This window comes from Antechinus flavipes, chromosome 6, assembly GCF_016432865.1.
Source record: "Antechinus flavipes isolate AdamAnt ecotype Samford, QLD, Australia chromosome 6, AdamAnt_v2, whole genome shotgun sequence".
Taxonomy (NCBI): Eukaryota; Metazoa; Chordata; class Mammalia; order Dasyuromorphia; family Dasyuridae; genus Antechinus; species Antechinus flavipes.
The window spans coordinates 222,051,147-222,067,388 of NC_067403.1; the positions used below are offsets into that span (position 1 = coordinate 222,051,147).

The window sequence follows — 16,242 nt, forward strand, 5'->3', positions numbered from 1 at the left end:
TTTAAGTTAGAAAAGTCATAAACATACATTTATTCAGGAAATACAATTATTAAAGAGTAGTTGATGTTTCAAATGATTTTCCCACATAATAAAATCTCGACAACATGTATTCTTTTTAAATCCACACCAAGTCATGCTCATATTCTATTTAGTTATCACCATCTTTTCTATTAAATGCTGCAATATCGATATTAAATGTAAACAAAGTACTTTAACAAAGCTAATTTGGAAAACAGCAAAATAAAATAAAATCATGATGGTATCTTTTAAACACATTTGGATCTTCAGGTTGCACAAAACCAGACTACTGTTATTTAGTGTTTATACTAATGATGAAAGAATCAAGTCATATAAAATTGTTTTGAAATTGTCAAAAAACATATTTCTCACTTGCATTCTTTTTGCTCTCCCAAATAGTGAGCATCTTTATTTTTATGTAAATATATGTATATATACACACATGAATATTACATATGTGTGTGTGTATATATATATATTTACACATACATAGCTATTATTCGAATTCATTTCTAGAGAAAAATATCCCAGGCATAGTTAAAAATTTAATATTGCCATTGGCATGCTTTAATTAAAAAAAAAAAAGGTAGGCTGCTAAATAACTTTAGCAAATCCTAATCACTAATGATTTTTTAAAAAATAATGGCAAGTTGTAGAAGATAATTACATTTACTACCAACTGAATTAATCTGAAGTTCCAGTCACAAAGAGTCCTGTGTACATAGGGTCCCGAAACAAGGGAAAAGACAACTGCCTGCTCCTAGTCTTTTATTCTGTCCCATTTTCCTTTCACCAATGAATGCCTCTTAGAGTAAAAAGGAAAAAAATAAAAACTTTTGAGAAAAGCATCAACCTCCTTATTCATGAAGCTTACCCTGATTCCCTCGGTCATTAGTGATCTAACCTTTCCTAAGTTACTTTTTATTTACTTTTTTCTGTGTAGATGCCCTATACCCTCTTATAAAGTCATGATCTTTGACAGCTGGGACTATCTTGCCTACTGCCTGGCATTATACCTTGCACATAAATGGTGGATTTAATAATCATTTTTTGAATTAAAATCAATTGTTTTTATTGTGACACCACGTTAAAATTTAATTTGTCAAGGAGTTCAAAGACCAAAGTTCCCTTTTCCTAATGTTCATATCTGACATCTTTGTATTAGATGTTATCTATAACTAATCTCTGAGACCTAGGTTAAACTGAGAAGACTGAATTTAATGAGAACAAAATGCTACTACTACTCATGCTTAGCAGTAGCTCAAGTGAAACTACTGTACTTGGCTCCCTTTAAGCTATCTTTATTTTAAGAGTTACAAAAAGGTGCCAACCCACACAAAGAACAGATTGTGGATTACCGAAGAAGAAAAAAATAGCTTACTCAACTTACTAAATTTCAACACCAAAAAAGATTTAACTTGGCTGACAGAGTTGAAACAGCTGAGATGCTGAACCAGGAAGCCATAATTTATAATGAAATGTTGACACACCCTTAAAAACTATTGCAGCTGTAGCTATACTAAAATAAGATTTCTTTAGGGTATGCTTTCTCTGTAATGCAAGATATACAAGTTTTACAATAATATTATTGTTTTTATTTGCACCAATACCTCTCTTTAATATATAAAACTCTACAACAAATATTTCTAATAATTTTCCACTTAAATTAAAATATGTCCATAATTCTATACTATTTTGGTCTCAACATTTTAAAACATCAGTTAATCCTGAAAAATATACAGTTTAACAACATGAGATTACCAATACAAGAAACATTTTGTAGTGGACTAAAGACATATTCAACCATGCAATCCAGTGCTCAATACCTAACTGATAAATAACAATGTTGCGATTTATTCCTTACTATTAAAATCACTGGAAACTGGAATAAGGTTTAAAGACTCACAGTACTAACAAACATGCAGAAAAAGTATATATTTCTAATTGTCCTTTAGAAATTTTACAAAATGCCAACTTTTTACAACAGGTCAGATAATTATGCAAAGTTTTCTCACCTTAGTTCAACATTTGATCTTCCTTTTCACGTCTGTCATTTATTAGATTTAAGGGGAAAAAAATCCTATCTAATATAATCTTTGACCAAAGAAGAATATACCTCTCTTCTAATTTCAGTCTTTGAAAATTACTTTACCAATGTTGAAGGTATACTTATAGCTGCCTTTCAGAGAAACAGTGACAACCAGTAGACAAATGAATGAGGTATTCCCTTAAGTTTTCATCATTATCATCTGAATCATGATCAGTGTTGCACATTCCATTTGGCGATTCTCTACCAGAGCAAAAAATCTGCCACTTGGACACATTATTGTGAATGAATAAATTAAAAATTAACTAACATTGTGAATACATACTTCTATTTTCCTTTCATTTAAAATCTTCATTCAAAGCTGGGTCAATAAAAAGTGTAACTTATTGGGCTAGTATGATATTACTGCTTTTACTGTGTCTACTATTCTTCTCCCCTAAGAACACTGGCTCATGTCTACAAATGACAGGATTGCAACATATGGATTTATCTAAATAAAAATGAATGCCACCAAAAGAGAATAAAGAGATGCATGAAAAAGATGAAGTTTGAAATAGCTCTTGGTATTTTAAGACTTAAGATGTTTTGCTGAATACAAATTAGTTAGAAAGAGATGTAATCAGGGATAACACAATCAAATTACATCTTCTTCTCCTACTATTCAAATATAATGAAAGAATAACACTTCTTAGGAATGATTGTTTCGGTTTAAAAAATTTGTTTTTACAAATCAGTATAAATAAATATTCATTGCATATGTCTCAAATAATGGTAAAAAACCTCAAATGTCATATTGAGTTAAAATTGCATAAATTATATATGTGTTCATCAAATAGTGATGTTAGTATTGACTATGTAATAGAGATTGTGATGAAACTGTGATTTTTGATGGGATGCTTCATTTCTTGTAAAACTATAAAGAAACTTCACAGGTTAAAAAAATAGCAAAAAAGAGTCAAAAGACCTGTTACCTTTAAATAAGCAGTCAAACGAAGCTTTTAAAAATTATGAATGTAAAAGTACACTTTAATATTTAAAAAGCATTTTTTTTTAAAAGTCTATAACAACTTTATGACAAAAACTGCATTTGAAAAAGGTTTGTAAAAAGAGCTGGACAGAACTGCCCTCATTGCCTTTTACTTTTTTTGTCAGAAAAAAAGGGAAAGCTTTTCTGTAACCATAAATGATGTTAAGACAGGTGTTTATAAAATGGTAAATACTATTTTATGAGAACTTTTTTTTATACAATCCCGGTCAGTGCAGCCCTCAGTAGGTCCTAAGTAAAACTTTTAGCTAAATGCAAAATGGAATACAAAGTTTATTAATACAGGGTATGAAGAGTATATTAAGTCTGTTGCCTGCGTTTTGCTGACCTCATTTTTTCAAACCTTGATTCCATCTCTTCTAAGACTTTAGGTGTATATCGCACAACTAATTTAACTTTTCCTTGTGCTGCTTTTAGCAGTTCCACAGCTTTTTCATGGTGTTCTCCTTCAACACTCTAAAAAATAAATAAATAAAAACAATTAGCAGGAAATCCTAAAAACATTAAAAAATTTAAATGCCATTATTTTAAGATTATAAACACAGGTCAATTCACTACCTACAATTTTCATTAAGAAAGTATTAAGAAATACTTTGCTCAACAAAATTCTCAACCTTGGTATTCATGATTAATTTTGAAACAGCAACAGTCAAGAAACTTGTTATTTTCCAAAGTCAGAGATCAAGCATGCAATGTTTCATAATTTCTGTTTCTGTATCTGGCCAAGTCACATGTTCATGTTAATGTTTGTCCTACACATTCAAAACCAAAATCAGATCTCAAAGAATCATACTTATCATTGCTAATTTATACTGTCAAATGAGTGTTTTCATTTATAATATTTTTCAAAAGGCCTCTGGACCACTAGTTTTCTAATCTTTATAAGGCACCATAAAAATTTCTTTGCATTTTCCTCAAAATTAATCCTCTAAATTTCTATGAACAAATTACACCCTCATGTGGTCACAACACATTATTGCAACTATAAAGAAAGATTCCTACCACTCCATTAACAGATAGGAGTTGATCCCCACGTTTCAGTCCCCCATGTCTGTCAGCTATACCACCAGGAATAATCCGAGAAATGTAGATGGGAGAGTTTTGCTCTTTGCCTCCCATAATATTGAATCCAAGTCCCTCTTCAGTTTTTGGTAATTCAACAACTCGAGGATGAGAATGTCCTTCACTGGCAGCAAAGGCAGCAACAGTAGCCTGAAAGAAGAATACTTTGACTTTTATATTTACATGTGAAAATTTACATAGTAGAATAGTCCACTATCAGCTTAATGGGACAAAGAACTATGAGGGTCATTTTCTTGAAGTGATGTTCAATAGACCAAGCTTTTTTAGCCACTTGTGCGAGAAAGTCTAAAAATCAACTAGCACATCCCACCAATCACTTTGGAGAGAGTAAGCAAAAAGTACTAGGGGCAATGGATATCCTCTAAAGGAGAGTACAGGTTCTTGGACTGTAGAGTCATTTAATCTCTTTCAACAACAATTTCCTGATGTCATAGGAGGAAAGCTAGACTTGTGATTTCATCAACATAAAGGATTTTCAGGTGAGGAAACTCCTATTAATGCTGGTCAACACCTTCTCTGAAACTTAAAGAGTATTAAGAGTATTGCACAGAAAGGATGCTGAGAATATTAAATGACTTATCCAAGGTCATCATAGCCAGAATGGGTTCTAAGTAGGCCTGGAGCTCAAGTCTTGACTTCGAGGCATTCTCTCTAACCCTACATTGCATCTCAAATGGGGACAACACCTCTAGTATTCTCTCACTCAATTTTCTAGGATCAAATGAAAAAAAGTGCTCTGTATATCCTACAAGTCTGTTATTTACAAAGTACTTTCTTCCCAACTATCATGTCAGCTAAATAGTCCAAATTATTAATCATTTTCCTTCCAGAGAAAGTGAAGTTTTAAAATGAGGTCACCTGTCCAAGCTTAGAGGTTTCAGAAGTGAGAATTCCAGTTATGTCATTTTCACTATATTAACATGGTTTTTTTTTTAATATTTTATGTAGTCCTCTCAAAGACAGGAATTTGTGTTGCCTTTCCCCATTGTATACCAAATAAGTGACAATGAAAGTGAATTATCATCACTTGCTTATTGTGTTCATTTCAGGTCCATACAGTCCTGTACAGTAACAACTATATGGTCATTAAGTCCTGAGCTACTACTAGAATCGAAAGAAGGGATCAATGATTGAACTGTTTCTAAACATCAGAGCTAAAAAGAAGGCTTTACTGTCTTTTTAAATATTACTCTAATCCTTTTTCAAATGAATATGAAAAGGAGACTGAACTGTATTACTTGAGGTAGAGTGAAAATTATACACACCCATACAAGTATCTGCACATACAAACACACATGGAATGGCCAGCCATGAAATGTCAAGGCAGATGATATGGCCAATTAATTGACAAATATTTAAGGAAGGAAACTAAGTGGCACAATGGATAAGAGTACTGGGTCTGGGGGCAGGGAGACTCATCCTCCTCAAATCTGGTCTCAGAAGCCCTGTGACCCTAGGCAAGTTATTAACCTAGTTTGCCATGACAAGAAATACATAGAAAAACCTATGCAGAATAAGTTTAAATATAAACAATAAAGATAACAATTAAATACAAGGTGATTTGGGAGTAGGACAATAGAAGACGGGAAATTCATGAAAGGCTTCCTGAACAAGGTATCTGAGCTGCATTTTTAAGGAAGACAACCATTCTGAAGGGAATGTAAGATGGAAATTGCTTCTAGACACACCAGTCAGTTGTGTTGTAAGCGAATTGGAGAATATGGGAGGGAGAATCATATCCAATAAGATTAGAAAGATATTTTGAGGCTAAACAGAATATATGTGATTGTAGAGGAAACAGCAAGCGACTAGAATTGACAGAGTAGGGAAAAGATGTGGTTCAAAAGGCTCTTAAGGAGAATTATTTTGGAAGTCATAAGTAGAAGGCACTGGAATTGTTAAAAGACTTGGGGGGGAGGAGAGGAGAAAATCTGTTGCAATAATGGAGGTGAGGTGCTGAGGGGCTGACTATATGAGTAGAATTAAGTTGTCAAAGTAAAAATAGCAAATTCTGGTAACTAATAGGATATATGGCATGGTCAAGGAGGTCGAGGACAAGATGAGGCTGAGATAACGAACCTGAGACACTAGAAAAACAGTGTTATCTTTGAAAGAAATAGAAAAGTTTTGGAAGAGGGGAAGGGTTAGGAGAAAAACTACTGACTTCTGCTTTAGACAGATTGAATTTAAGATAGTCTCCAAGCCATCCAATATGAAATGTCAGAGAAACAACTACTGGTAGAAGACAAAAGCTAGAGGGGAGGTGTTATGGGCCAGAACTCTGAACATGAAACAAGGATGCTCACAAGGTACTAAGTGGAATTGAGAAGACAATGATTATCTAATTTAACATGGTTCAGTATGACTGATTTAATCATACAACAAATAATGGTTTCCTAGTGATATTATGATTGGTTTATACTCAGTGTGGAGCATATAAGCAAGGGCTGAGAGCCACAGAGGAGAAGCTTTCAGAGGGCAGAGAAGACATTTCTCCCCTGAGACCAAGGCTGGTCTGAAAGGCTCTCCAGAAAGCTGCCCAGCTCCAGAAGGAGAAAATAAAAGAATCTGGACTATAAGAAAGCTAACTGAGCCCCAGGAAAGAAGACAAGACTTTGAAAGAGATAATAAAGGATTTGGACTTTAACTGTTGGCTACTCTCATGGTGATTACTGAACTGAAATGAAGGCTGCTCCCAGAGACCTCAAAAAAACCGAAACAATGAGGGGCTGGAACTAAATAACTTATCTCTAGATATAAGGGCAAAGACATAAATCTATCTAGCTTCACCCATACATATATATGCATGCGTACACATAAACATATCTAGGAGTCATATGCATAGAGATGACAATTAAATACATGAGATTGTTAAGTTACAAAGAAACTACTGACGTAGAAGTTGTTTGTATAATGTTACAGAGAGAGCTAAAGGGGGAGAAGAAGACTGCCAACAGAATACTGGGGACATTAAATGAATTGATGAACCAGCAAAGGAGACCAAGGAGCAGTGGCTTGGTCAGAGAGAAGACAAACTAGGAGAGAATAATGCCATGAAAATCCACAGAGAAGAGAGTATCAGCAGGAAAGAGTGGTCAGTGGAGTCACTTTCAGTTAAATGACGAGTATGGAAGCCAAACTGGAAAGGGCCAAGGAATGGAAAGAAGTAGAGGTAGCCAGGGAAGGTAACTTTTTCAAGGACTCTGACTGAAAAAGAGAAAGACAGAAAAGAAGGAATGATGGGATCTGAGAGAAATTTCTTCTTTTTCTTTTTTTAAAGGAGAGATGAGATTTTGGCATGCATGTTTCAAGACAGAATGGAAGAAAACAGTTGAAAGTTCAAAGAGAAAAAAAGATGAATGATATTGTAATTTTCTGGAGAAAAAGAGAGAGAATGGGATCAAATGCAGATGTAGAGGCCCTGGTCAGGAGAAAAGCCACTTCTCTGCCAGAGAATGGGAGGAAGAGAGAATGTGAGATGATATCAAAACACTTTGAGATCTTAATATATCTTATCACTTTCCTCTCCCAGAATGAAAAAATGTTTTAATACACACATTCCCTTTATATAACAATTCTATTATTTTCCTAGTATAAATATCTAGCTTTTATGATGACATATTTTGGGTAGCTAAAAACTTTTACCTTGGCAGTAGCATTAGCTCTCACTTCAGGACTACTGCTGATATCCACAGTTTCATAAACATGTTCATATACCTGAAAATCAAAAGTCATTTGAGGTAATTTTTACTTAATTTTAGAACATTTTAAAAACCTACATTTAACTATGCATATTAATTAACAGCGCATAATAATTAGTTTTATGTATAGTCAAACACTTTTATCAAGTTATTTTATATTGAAATTTTTGCTAAGCCAAATTCCTTAGGATTATGTCTCACTATATTTAAAATATTAACTATATTATGAAAATATTGCCTTGCAAAAGTAACTGGCTTAAGTTTTCAACTTCAGCAAATATCAATGACAAAGTTATTTTAGTTACATTTCTCACCTCTCTTACAGCATTGCAGAACTCACTTTGAAGGACTCTTTGCAAAGCCTGAAGTTTTTGTGGTGGTACTTCCCCACTCCTTTGTAGTTTTTCTAATAATTCAATTGCTCTACAAATATCTGTAGGTTAAAAAAAAAAAAATACAAGCACACACAACTTAAATAGTTTCTCTAAATGTATATTTAACAATTTTATAAATTAAGAGAGTAGACTGCATCAACAGAAATCGACTAATAACTGATATTTTATAGAGCACTTTAACATTTGCAGAACATCAGATACATTAACTTATCTTAAACAACTCTGTGAGGTAGATATTATTATATCTACAAATATGGACATGAAAGTTCAAAGAGGTTAAGGTATTGCTCATCATTACATGGGAATAGTTAGTATGGGAAACAGAATTTGGATTCGTCTTTCTGATTTCAAATTTAGCAGCATATCCAACATGCTACACTGTCTCTTGATATTTAAAAAACTAAAATGTGGAAAAGATTGTATCCCTTTCATTTGTATATGAAAATGAGGGAATTCTAAGATGTCCAATAAGATTAGGGTAAAATGCTGATAAAAAAAAAAAAAACAAAAAAAACTGATGACACTAGTGTAACATCTAGAATATATAGCATCTATGAGACAAGATAAAATGGACAATTTTGATCATTGTAGTTAAGACTAGGAGAGTCTTTTTTCCTTTTTTCCTGATAGGGGAAAAAACCCCAAAAAACTTCCCTCTTCCTCCCTGCTGCAGAAAGGAAAGAAGGTAAGAGAAAAAATTAAAGTTTTTTAATTAAAAAAAAAAAATGAGGAAAAGTCCCCTTGTAAAACAGTATTTGTTTTCAGAAGAAAAAACTAGGAACTTAGTGTAGAGAGATGACAATACCAATGTTTCAAAAAAAAATTTATAGCCTAGCAAGAACAAAATTTTTTTTTGGACAATGGAGTCAGTCAATATTAATTTTATGCTTATTATTAACAGACCAGAGACCTGTACAGTATAAGTAAAAATTACTTTCATTTCCCAAGGAAAGAAGAGAATTAAGTAGGGAAACTCAATTAAAATACACTCTCAAGCATATATATGTACTGTAATTGTTATACAAAGATCATGTATCACCAAGACATGTTCTCTGGGTTACTTGACAATAATAATGGTGAATATGCATTCAATGTCCTAGACTAATTCACTTGGAAATAGATGGCTACCTGAAGCAAGCGGAATGATTTAGCTTACATAAACATACAGCTTGGCATAAATGGAGGTGGTCCCTATGGAAATGCATTTAAGTGCATCTTAAGATTTTAAATGTTTCATAAGCTAAACAAGAATATATTTTATCCTTTCACCTCTACTTGGATAGTTCTCCATCTAAATTTCATCAAGTAGGGATGAATAATGTCCGTTTAAACCTGAGCCTTTTGCTGATATTAGGAGAAAGCATTTTGCCCTTTCAATTCAGGGAGCAAGGCAGGAAACACAGAAGGAAGAGTGGTGGATTTAGAGTCAAAAGGCTTCAACATGAATCCTGACTCCGTTATTCACCTCCTGTGTGACAATGGGAAATAAATATCTCTTTAGTCCTTAGTACCTGGTTTTTAAAACGAGAGGGTTAGATTACATGGCCTCTAAGGTCCCTTCCAGCTCAACAGCTACAATTCTATGAGTCTAAATCATGAATTTGCTATTACTTGTTTCACTTCACTACTGGGGATTTCCTTTATAGGATTAGCAAGGATGTCTTTGTGCTCTCAGCTGGAATGCAGCCATGTATACATTCAATGAGAATCTCAGAGACAAAAAGGCAGATAAGAATTTTTTACCTCAACTTTAGAGGATTAAAAACTGAATTTATGCTAATCAAATTTAATGGCAGTAAGATCCCTTTCAACCTAATTTTCTTAGCAATAAACTATTATTCAGGACGGCTGGTAAATGGGGATTTCTGGTTACTCAAGTATTATAGTTAAGTTATCATATTTGATGCGTATATTAACTAAGTATTAGTATACAATAAAATATATTCCATTAAAACTATGATGAACATGATTTGAGCATGTACTATTTGCAGAACTAAATCTGTTTTGATGATTCAAAATGTACTTTCAGACTACAAAGAACTCAAGTCATCACTACAAACATCAGTTATCACTATATTACAGATGGGTAGATGCAGCAGTTAAAAAGAATTAGGTTTTCTAAAATGCCAGGTAACAGTTTACTATAATTTGATTTTCTTGTCATGACAAATTGCTATCACTAACAATTCAATGATATCTTTTGCCACTCTACTATCATTTGAAACAAAGGAGCAGAGACAAAACTGAATAGAAGAAAGTCATCATTACCAAAAATAGATGCTAGAGGTGATGCTACATGCAATTATTCTCTCCAGTACTTAAAAATACAAAAGAACACTTACTGCCAACATGTTAGAATTCTAAAATTAGCTTTAAAAAAACCAATCAAACAAACAAAAAAACCTACTTACTCCTATTTGACATCACAGATTAATTCCTTGGCATAAAGCATAGTAGTTTTATACCAAGGAAAGGGATATTATTGTCTTGTGTTTTAGGCAAACCTGCTAAGAGCATTAAGTCTTCTGGAAAAATGGATTTTTTAATTAATAGGCTGGTGGAATAGGGATGGGTAAAGGCATAAAGACCTTCCTTTAGCCTCCAGTAAAGCACATAAAATGTTCTAAAAAGTACCTAAATAATGAGCACAAGAATAATAAGATTAAGTGTTTTTAAGGTAAGGAAAGAGCAAAATATTTTTATAGATTATGGTGAGAACCTGCAAATTTATTTATGTAGAAATTTCCTTAAACTCTCTACCCCAAAGAAGTATGAGACATTTTTTGGAACACAAAAGAGTTTTCTGGAGCAAGAACTTGCTCAGTGTCACAAAGCTATTATGTATTAGAAGTGGATTTTGAATCTGGGTCTTCTGTGAAGCCTTTAGTTTTTATTTTGACTACTAAACACAATACCCTGAAATATGCTCTATATCCTTAGAGATTAAATCTACTTAAAATTTTGGAAGCATAATTTGGAGGATAATTTTAATGCCTATTCTATTTTTATTACTACAAAAAAAGTTAATTTCTGCATTTTTGATGTTAATCGAACTCCAAAAATAGACAAACCCAGAATTTTGCTTAAATGTTAACAAAAGTTCCGTTTAACATAATAATATACAAGAATTTTTTAGAGTATTTTAAAATCCTCTAACACTATTCAAACAAGGTAAATTTCAATTTACTCAAATAATTTTATTTCACCTACACTTCACAAACAATTTTTTCCTGGTCCAAAGTTATCAACCAACTACAGCTAGGTGGTATGGGAAAAATAAGGCTACAAGGAAGCTGATCTTTGCTCCTTGAGAACTTAATTCTACCCCAGCTAAGATGAGTCATGTGGCCTCATCCACTGCTCCAATGTTAAGAATACTCAGAAAATAATACCCGCCTTTTCCTGTAACTCTATGATTCTATCCTTTCCAGGCCAGGCAATCGCTTACCTCTTAAATAAAAGATATTCTTTATGAAGTGTGTGGTTTGAGTAGTAACCGTTAAGCGAATTTGTAGGTCTGGGAGTGATGTATATGGTTGGGCAAATTAGGTAATGTCTACCTACTATGTATGATTTAATAGAAGTGTTGTGTGTATACCCAGACTGTGCAAAAATGGACAAAATATCTGATATTTATGTGCGGTTGAAAGGAAGAAATGTAATCTGTTCTCAATGTTCAGATTCTGTGTGTGTTTCAGTGCATCTGGGGAGTACAGAGGGTAGTTTATATTTAGTAGCTATATTAAGATTGTAGTGTGAATTCTTGTATGTTGGGGCGGGGAATGAGTTTATATATTAGTGTATGTGTATATGTATGTGTGTGTGTGTATACACACACACACACACAGATATTAATGTCTCCAAATCCTGGCTCAGTCACTAGAAATAACAGCTAGCATTTATAGAGCCTTGTAAGGTTTGTGAAACACTTAACAAATATAATTTCATTTGATCTTCATAACAAGTGTGGGAGGTAGGTATTGGTTTACAAATGAGGAAACTGAAGCAGACAGGAGTCAAGGGTCACACAGCCACTAAGTCTGTGGGACAGGATTTGAAGCTGAGTCTTCCTGACTCCAAGCCATTTAGGTAGCCAACTGGTCCAGTGAAAAAGGTGGGAGACCTGGCACTACCCAGGTGGGCCAGCAGCCCTGTACTCTGTAATAACCTGTGCAGTTTTAGTCAAATCACTTTACCTCAATTTCCTCACCCCCTAACTGCAAAGAAATGAACTAGATGAACCATAAGATCCCCTTCAATTTTAAATCTATGATTCTAGGAAATCATCTGGGGTTACAAAGGACAGGAGGCTATAATATAGCCCAATGTGTCTGGACTATGAGAGCCTGTTGCATAGTAAACAAGCAGCAGGCTTGTATGTATGCAGAGATTTGTATGTACATGCACACAAAGTCTGGATGAGTGCTTGTATGCATGTGGAGATTTGCATATGCACATGCATGTTCATGCCCACAAGGGCTGGATACGTTTTGTACACGTTCAGAATTTGCATATGTGCATGCATGCAAATAAGTGTCTATTTGAGGAGTGGAGGTTAATAGTTCGCAAAAAAATCTTGGAATCTGTAGCCCTTAGCACAATGCCTGGTTATAAGAACTTCATCTGCTTACTTATTTATTGGGGTATGTGATTTTGCTGTTCCTTGTCATGAGTTGAATGTATGCACGCATAAATGCGTCTCCCTAGTGAGGAAGGATCCCAGCATTATAAGTTCAGAGCTGCTCTGCTGAGTACACCGAGTTCCAGTTTGGCCGTCTCATTTTACAGATTAGGAAACTGAGTCCCAGAGTAACTTGCCCAGAGAGTGAGGGGCGGCGCTCTTATGCAGACGCCAAAGCCGAGATTCTTTCTAAAGTCACTCGTCCCACTAGGGAAAGAGGCCGTGCTCGCCTTAAACCCGTCTCGTTCGCGCCCGTACCGGGGCGAGTGAGGAGCCGGAGGCCCGAGGTACTCCGAGCCAGCAGAGACTCCCTAGGTCAGCGCTGCATGAGTTAGGGTTTTGACAGGGTCCCGGGTCTCGGCCCCCGGCCCGGGCGCACGTCACTCCAGGCCAGGGGTGGGAGTGCCCGGATTCCACCGGCCCCGCCCCGACTCCCAGGCCCCTGGCCGGGCCGTCCCAGCTAGGCCTTCCTCCCGCCCGGATCCCTCCCGTGCCCCTCCTCAAGGAAAGGGTCCTAGCCTCCCCCGCCTTCTCCTCCTCCGACCTCGAGTCCTCCCCGCGGGCCCAGCGCTCACCCCGCTCCAGTCTCACAGGTTCCCCCAATGCTGCCATCTTCTCCCCCCGCGCGCAGCCCGACGGGAAATGATGACAAACGACGGACTCACTGCGTGCCTAGGTAACGTCCCCGAGGGAGGGGGCCTTGAGAGCGGAGGGGAAAAGAAGCGAGAGAAAATACCGCGAGATCTCGATGGGGGCGGGGCTACGGGCTCGCCTAAGCACGCAGGGGGACACGTATGCGCATGCGTCGCCCGCCTTTTCCTCGTTGGAGTTGTTTAGTTAACAAATCTCCTAGGCTGCGGCTTGTTTTCCCTTACCTCGCCCCGCTCTTCCTCGTTCCCCCAACAAAGTTGTAGGTTGGGGACGACAAATTCGGAGGCGTCTATCCTCCAGCCAGTCAGAAAGACGTAAACTTAAGTCCTGCCCCTGACACATTCTGACCGCCACCGTGGGCAAGCCCTTTAACCTCATTGAGCCTCAGTTTGCTTACCTGTAAAATGGGAATAATACTTCCTGTCCACCCCATAGAGCGGTTCTGAGGAGCAAAGCAGATGAGCCTCAGATGTCCCAAAAGTATCAGTGCAGTTTGAACTCTGATCGACTTAAAACCATACTAAGACTTTCGGGACATCCCGAGTATCCACATATAGCTGGAAAACTACAGACAGGGTGACACACGTACCGTACATGCACTGCATACATTACACGGAATAGATATATACTACATATATAACATGTAAGCAATGCAGATAGCTTTACTTATGTAAACCTAGAATATACGTGTTAGACACATACGTAATCCATAACGTAGTCAACGGAAAACCTTAAAGCACTGTGGAGTCTCAGGTACAACAAATTATTCTGGGCAAATGGTCTGACTTGTGAGCGTTCTGAGCGAGGATGCTCTCTGCAGTGGTAGACAGCATTCACTCAGAGAACGGGGAGCTCCCAGGGCCGAGGGGGTCATAGATCCAGGTTTCTCCCCCCCCCCCCCATCACTTAGTAGATAGTGTGAGGAGAAGGAGGGTGAGAGTGGGTGAAGGAGAGGGGACGGAAGGGAGAAACACACACACATACAGAGAAATATAGAGACACAGAGAACAACAGAAAAGGAGACACACAGAGAAAGAGACAAAGAGTGTGACAGACAGACTGAGAGAGAGACACAGAGATACGCCCATTTTACAGGCAGACAGTGTCTCTGCAGCATATTTACCCCAATGCTCAGGCTTACTGACTTTTTTGATGAAAAGTTTGTAAAAAGCCCGTTCAGCGCGACGGTCAGCTAGCGTCAGAGCCGTTCCGTTTCAGCCATTGTACATATCCAGTCCCAGGAGTGTCTACGCGTGGAAACCAAGAGAATGAAGGACTCGGTTCACCAACTTAGCCCACTTGAAGAGCCATCAATAGAACCGAGTTTTCTCACGCTGAATCTAGGGTTTTCTCCACTTTTCCACACTAACTTTCATGAGGGAAATGTTTATGTTGTGGCTGCTAATGCACTGCGGATCCCAGCAATGACTCTGAGGTGCTATTAGTCTCAGTTTCTCTCTCTCTCTCTCTCTCTCTCTCTCTCTCTCTCTCTCTCTCTCTCTCTCTCTCTCTCTCTCTCTCTCTGTCTCTCTCTGTCTCTGTCTCTCTGTCTCTCTCTTTGTCTCTCTGTCTGTCTCTCTCTGTCTCTGTCTCTCTGTTTCTGTCTCTGTCTCTGTCTCGGTCTGTCTGTCTCTGTCTCTCTGTCTCTGTCTGTCTCTGTGTCTGTCTCTCTGTCTCTCTCTGTCTCTGTCTGTCTCTGTCTCTGTGTCTGTCTCTCTGTCTCTCTCTGTTTCTGTCTCTCTCTCTCTGTCTGTCTGTCTCTGTCTCTGTGTCTGTCTCTCTGTCTCTCTCACTCTGTCTCTCTGTCTTTCTGTCTGTTTCTGTCTCTGTGTCTGTCTCTCTGTCTCTCTCGCTCTCTGTCTCTCTTTCTCACTCTGTCTCTCTGTCTCTCTCTGTCTCTGTCTGTCTGTCTCTGTCTCTGTGTCTGTCTCTCTGTCTCTCTTTCTCACTCTGTCTCTCTGTCTCTCTCTGTCTCTGTCTGTCTCTCTCTGTCTCTGTGTCTGTCTCTCTGTCTCTCTCGCTCTCTGTCTCTCTTTCTCACTCTGTCTCTCTGTCTCTCTCTGTCTCTGTCTGTCTGTCTCTGTCTCTGTGTCTGTCTCTCTGTCTCTCTCGCTCTCTGTCTCTCTTTCTCTGTCTCTCTGTCTCTCTCTGTCTCTGTCTGTCTCTGTCTCTGTGTCTGTCTCTCTGTCTCTCTCTGTCTCTGTATGTGTGTGTCTGTGTCTCTCTTTCTTTCCATCCATACACACTTGACACTCATATATAACACAAATACTGTGGGTTACATAAGTAAGCCTCTCTATAATGCTTATATGTTACATCAGCAGTGCACATATGTCACAAGTAACATTAATATTGTCCATGTCACGTACCTAAGCGTTTGAGGCAGGATTTACATTTGGGTCTTCTGCCTCCAGGACCAGTCATCTATTCACTGAGTCACTTAGTTGCCTCTGCAAAACTTTTTTTTTCAAGTGTTATAAACAAACTTCTGGTTTTGAACAGCACTTTCGTCTTCAAACCAGCTAAATCAAAGCACTTCTTCACAGTAGAATTCAACAAATTTGATTAAGCACCAGAATTGTAATTAGAAATTTTTGCGCCCCAGCCAATATAAACACACA

General features: G+C 37.1%; 1 protein-coding gene across 1 annotated transcript; it reads right to left on the bottom strand.

Moving 5' to 3' along the window:
- LIN7C (lin-7 homolog C, crumbs cell polarity complex component) lies at nucleotides 1–13,638 on the bottom strand. The gene is made up of 5 exons (XM_051964386.1): nucleotides 13,546–13,638; nucleotides 8,209–8,327; nucleotides 7,839–7,910; nucleotides 4,113–4,322; nucleotides 1–3,566 (listed from the first exon to the last, which is right to left on the bottom strand). Exons 1-5 carry the CDS (start codon nucleotides 13,580–13,582, stop codon nucleotides 3,411–3,413), a joined length of 594 nt encoding a protein of 197 aa, XP_051820346.1. The 5' UTR covers nucleotides 13,583–13,638; the 3' UTR covers nucleotides 1–3,410.
- Nucleotides 13,639–16,242: the final 2,604 nt, after the last annotated feature.